Genomic DNA, 6,363 nt, shown 5'->3' on the forward strand with positions numbered 1-6,363 from the left:
TTCCTTGTCAACTTAACTTTTAATTATAAAAAATCGAAAACATTTGACTCTTGATTGTTATAATTGATATGCTTAATCCTTAATTGAAAAAGTGCTTAAACTTTTAACCCCAATTTAAGCATTTAGCCAACAAAAAATTATGATGATCCATCCTCAATAAAAATCCAAAAAATTTATGACGAATTATAAACTGAAAATAAAAAATTCATGAAGAATATTTCACGATATGATCACAAAAGAAAAAAATCCCGCAACATGGACCATTTCATATATAAAAAAAAAAACAACAAAAGATTTTGTCATCCCGAGCCCTTTTAGTTTTTTCCTTCTTTCAGTTAGTACCATACATGTGTTTTGTAGCTTTTTGACTTAACAGTAAACTATATTTTAGAAAAAAGTAGGGTTCAGGAAAACTAACATTTGGCGGAAAGTTTGATGGAAATTGTGGATTTAATCCAACAATTATTCCTATTAAAAAAGTCATTGTTCATCTGACCTGTACAAACCCTAAACGCTTCAATCTTAAGAATCATCGAACTGCAAAATCTCAAATGCTTTCCAATATTCATCATTAGAATGCAGTCCTTGCCCATGGCCCATATGCAACTCTGAGCAATGTTGCCGCATTCCAAGGCTTTTGATTTAAAGTGCCATATTCACTTTCCTCCAAGGCTCTGCCAACACTCAGTATGAAACTTTAAACTAGCTTTATTTGATTCACTTCCTCCGAATCATTTCAGAACTGAATTTACAATAAACATTAATTTAAAAAAAAAAATTAAAGAAACAAACAATTGCCCATAAATTGTACCAAATTGTATTTAATTTCATTCAATTCTACCATAGTCACATCCGGATCGAGAAGATCCATCCTCAATTACAGACCAAATCCTAAAAAAAGAGATGCAGAAATCAACCACATAAAATCAGAGAAAGTAAAAAAGCCACGCGATCTACTTTAGAAACCCCTAACCCTAACTACATAACAAATTTCCTTTTCAAGAAGAAGTAAACTTGGTCACGGCTTTGGTCCCTTCTGAAACGGCGTGCTTAGCAAGCTCACCGGGAAGTACAAGTCTAACAGCGGTCTGGATTTCCCTGGAAGTAATAGTCGGCTTCTTGTTGTACCTCGCGAGTCTTGAAGCCTCTTGAGCAAGCTTCTCGAAGATATCGTTGATAAAACTGTTCATAATTCCCATGGCTTTGCTTGAGATCCCGATGTCTGGGTGGACTTGCTTGAGGACCTTGAAGATATAGATCTTGTAGGTCTCAGTGCTCTTCTTAACCCTCTTCTTCTTCTTGTCTCCGGCCGCTGCTCCGCCTTCCTTGGGAAGCTTTTTGCCAGCCTTGGGCTTCTTCTCCGCCGGAGCTTTCTCCGCTACCGTCATCTTCTTCTCCTCTGCGGGCTTCTTCTCTGCCGGCTTTTTCTCTGCTTTTGGTGCCATTTTTCAACAGGGATAGGGTTTGTTTGGCCTTGGGGAAAAGAGGGATAAGGAAGTTATATACGAAGGATAAGCTAGACGAGATAATTCAGGTAGGAAGTTTCGTGGTCTATATATAGAGAGAAGTGGGAGGGGCTATTGGTTTGCTCGGGTTTCACAAGGATCGATGACGTGGTGGATTTAAACCGTGGGATAGTTTTGAGACATGGGATTGAATTGACGGTCGAGATGGTTTGGATTTTTGGGATACATTGTGTGCGGCGCGGATTGCTGAGTTGGTGTTATCTTGCGTCGTTGGATTGTGGTTGACGAGAAAGGGATATCGGCGTATGAGATAGGATTTTGCTTTTTTATTGACTAGGATCCTTGACGTGGAAAAGAAGTGAGGGTTGATGACATCAGGCGCTCTTGCGCGGAAGACGGACGGCTTTCGGCAACCTCCAATTTTTCAGTTAATGCAATTACATACGCACCCAAATATTATAAATTTCATAGTACAGTAGTATTTGAATTTTAGATAGATTTATTATATCATAATTGAAAAAGATAACCCCTTATTGCAATTGGTATTCCTAATTGATTTTTGGCTTTAATAATAAAAAATTTTCTGATTTATCTCATTTTATGTGAAAAAATTTTATTCTTTTGTTATATCAAAAAAAACTTTTATCTTATGATTTGCATTAATATAAGAAAAATTAAGAATCATAACGTGTAGTTTATAATCGAATATCCTACATCAATCAACCCGATTAAGTAATATTGGAGTACTCTATAATCTGATTCGACTAAGGTTCAATAGTAAAACTACTCCACATCACAAGTTCGAATTGTAATCTTAAAGTACACACCATCTATACTCGAATATAAATAATTATTTGTAATATTAAATTTTAATTTCTTATATATTATTGTTTATTTTTAAATTTCTTATAATAAATCTAATACTTATTAAAATTTATTAATTGTTCTAAATATAATTTTTAATTTTTTATGAGTTAACCTTGATTTATTAATTAAAATTTCATTAACAATATACATCAAAATTAATTTTCAATTTATTTTAATAGAATATTTAATAAATTTAATATTTAATGATAGTATTTAAAACAAATTTAAATAATAATTTTAAAATTTAATCAAATATTTATAAAATCTGAATATTTTACGAAATTACCAGATTCATTATAAGATATCTCAAAAATAACATAACCCTACTCATTAACATCAAAGCAAAAAATATATTTTGGTTTTAACTTTACAACATAAACGATTACAAAAGGATCTATAAAACTATTTTAAATTTATGGCAACTCAATTAAGCGGTTTACAAATCCATTCTAACTATCAACAGATTCCTAAAATTTGAGCAAGACGAGGATTATAATTTCTCAAGGTATGATGACATGCTCAAATATAAGGGAATCAATGAGGAAATTTGTATTTTATATGATAATTTATTTGATATCTAAATTGTATTAAAAATTATTTATTTATGAAAAAAAAAACATAGAGTTGTTTAATAGATCCGCCTACTTGATATGTTAAGTAAGTTTTACCTAAAATAAAAGAAATAAAAATATATTTATGAAGGTTTAATTAGTGAATATCTTTTCAACATTATCTTCGAGATTTCTTTAGATAATAAATATTTGATTTTAAATTATATTTTAAGAAAGTCCTAAATGAGTGTCAAACACAATAGTAACTGATTTTTATTGTTCATGTAGCATATAACATGCCCACTTATAAGCTAGTATGATATTGATGTGGCCAAAATAATTTTCGTATGATTACATTATATGACACGTAAATAGAAAATATCAATTGAAATTAAATTTTAAAAATTGTTAATTTTACATCAAAATTAAAAGATTTGTGTCCATATAAACCAAATGATAAAAGATTTTTTGGGCACGATAAAAGATTATAAACTTTTTTCAATATGAAGTGAAATACTTCAAGCACCTTTTTAATATTTAAGTCTTGTTGTATATATACATTTGAAGCAAACCGGTGCGTTGCACACGGTTCGTCCAGCTTATACCTCTCAGGATGCGGCTCACCCACTGATAACATCACAACGCCCTTTTTCTAAGATCAACGTGGCAAAATTTGAGAGTCCTGTTGAAAACCTTGTTCGAGCTTCACAACTCCCTCTTGAAATCTCCACATGACCAAATGTGAAAGCTCCAACTAGGCTTCCCCTTATATATAGTATAGATGTAATATCAATCTATTAAACGAAAACAATGTTGGTGGTTTAAATACCAATGGTAGCTTTTGATAGATAATCTTTGCAACCTTTAGTTTAGTTCAAACTTTTTTACCAAAATTTTAGTCCCACACTATATCAATAATTAATTTATGGACTAATATTCTTAATAGAAACATTGTGTTCTTTTTATCAACCTAATGTTTTGCAATTTGAACAGTCCATGAAGTAAATTACACTTTTTTTTTTATTCCTAAGAAGTAAGTGCTTGTTTGACTTGATTTTTTTTTTATCTTATCCATCTCTTAAAAGAAAAAGTCAATCCAAACAAGAATTTGAAAAAGCTTTTAAAAAAATAAGCAGTTTTTTTTAAAAAATAAAATTTTGAAAAAAAAAAGTTTTAAAAAAACGTCCAAAAAGGAGCTTTTTCTCCTTTTTTTTTTTTAAACACGCCTCTTTTTTAGAAAAAATTTTCTTTTTATTTAAAAAATGTCCTCATCTATTAAAAATAATTTCAACATTATCTGTTTTTATTTTTATATGATTTATTATTAATTATAAATTTTATTTTATATAAAAATACTTTTTATAAATAAAAAAATAAAATTAACTTTTTTCCATTATGAATAAAGAAATTTGTGACTAAAAGAAAATTATTTATTAAATACCCTTTATGGTAATTTTAATCAAAATTAAAACTTATATACATTCTTTTGTCAAACAACTTATTTAAAAAAAAATTATAAAAGTAAATTTACCAAACAGATTTAACTTAATTTTAAAAACTATTATTTTTTATAAGAGCTTTTAAGTTAAAAAAAAAAAAACAAACCAAACAAGCTCTAAGAGTTAATCAGTTTATACTAAACATTGAATCAACCATTGTGTTTTGCAATGAGTTTACTCTGCCTTTTTAATAATGAAATCAAATGCATCAAACTATATGTGACGTAAACATAGGCAACTTTAGTGATATAAAGTTAAATCAAAGAATGGGCTAAGCTGTATATATTTGTTTAATTTGCTTCAAGCCATTACCAACATTAAATCATCTCAACATCCTTATCTAAAGTACAAGATTAAATGATATTTAAGCAAATTCAACCTTATCACATTAACTACAAGTAATGATGGATCTAGGATTTTGTATAAGGGGTGGCGAGTAATCTTACAACGTCATGTATCAGATCAATAATTTGATTCGAAGCAAAAAATTAATATTTTTGAAATAAAATTAAATTAATAATTTAAATATAATTTTTCAAATTCATCAACATAAATAGATATAAAGCAAAAAAAAATTAACATTAAATTTTCACATTAGACATCGTATACTATGCTCGATATGCTTTAATGCTTTTAAATTCATTTATGATAAAATCCGTGTCAATGATTTTAACAAACTATTTCTCAATGTAAAAGATAAGTGAACTAACAAGAAAATAATCTTCCATCTTATTACGCAATCTTATATTTACAATTTTCTTAACTGAAAATGCAGATTCTGGAGTTGCTATAGAAACTGAAAGGGTTAAGATAAGTCAAACCAATTCGATCTAAAAAATGATACACAATTATTTTTTCTGTCTTTGACATTAATTGATATAGCTTTAAGAGAGTTGAAACACTTTGCAAGCTTGGATCTTGCTTAATATTAAGTTCAAAATGCTTCAATTCATATTTCATATGTAATTAAACCATTTAAGAGAAAATATACAATTGATTTTTTTACCTTTAATATTAATTGGCATAGCTTTGAGAAAGTTAAGGAAAAAAAGAAAAAAAAAAGAAAAAAATAATTTCAAAATTTACGCCTAGATGAGTTAAGGAAAAAAAGGAAAAAAATTTTAAAATTTGAGCTAAGGAAAAAGAGAAAAAAAAAAAACATGGATCTTGCATAATATCAAGTTCGATGTCATCAAACTTGAATAATTAAATCCATCTTTAAGATCAAAAGAGGGGTTAAGGAAAAAAAAGAAACAAATTAAAAAAATAATTCCAAAACTTAGACTAGATGAGTTAAGGAAAAAAAAAGAATTTCAAAATTTAGACTTAGAAGGAATTGAATCTAGACATTCAAAATTTAGATTAAATTCTTTACGACTACTCCAAATTAGCTCATTTGATTTATTTAAGGGTGGCAAAGTTATATTTTCTGACTTTTACATATATAAAAATTAAAAATTAAAAATTGACAGGCAACGTTGTTGTGTATTTTCCAAGTTAAAGTATAAAAAATTTCAAGTTGTAACCATTAAGATACATGGTATATTGATAAATACTTTGGTCCAAAAAGTTTCATATTACCAATTATTAAAGTGGCCAAAAATGTAAATTTGAACTATATTGTTCTCAATATGTGTCAAGGGTTATATTTTTTTTAATAATATGGTCAAGAGTATCTTAGGATATGTTTAGTTCTCGGAATAGACAAGAATTGAATATAATAGTTATTACATGAAAATATAATAGAATAGTTATTATGTAGTTTGATACGATAAATGGAATAAAACAAGAATAATTATTATGACTTATTATGATGTTTGGTTGGTAACAATAATTTTAGAATAAGAAAATAATAGAAAGTAAAAAGATAAAAATATTCTTTATTATATATATGATTATTTATTTTTATTTTATTTTTTAAATATTAATATTTTATTATTTAATTAAAATATTAATAATTTATAATTTAAAATATTAATA

The 6,363-nt window shown here is 27.6% G+C and overlaps 1 protein-coding gene across 1 annotated transcript; it reads right to left on the reverse strand.

Annotated features, from left to right (window-relative positions):
* Window positions 795-1,541, reverse strand: LOC108660425 (histone H2B). Its single transcript, XM_018127208.1, has one exon. The coding sequence runs from the start codon at window positions 1,443-1,445 to the stop codon at window positions 999-1,001; it is 447 nt and encodes a 148-aa protein (XP_017982697.1). The 5' UTR covers window positions 1,446-1,541; the 3' UTR covers window positions 795-998.

Source organism: Theobroma cacao, chromosome 9 (assembly GCF_000208745.1).
Source record: "Theobroma cacao cultivar B97-61/B2 chromosome 9, Criollo_cocoa_genome_V2, whole genome shotgun sequence".
NCBI classification, from domain to species: domain Eukaryota; kingdom Viridiplantae; phylum Streptophyta; class Magnoliopsida; order Malvales; family Malvaceae; genus Theobroma; species Theobroma cacao.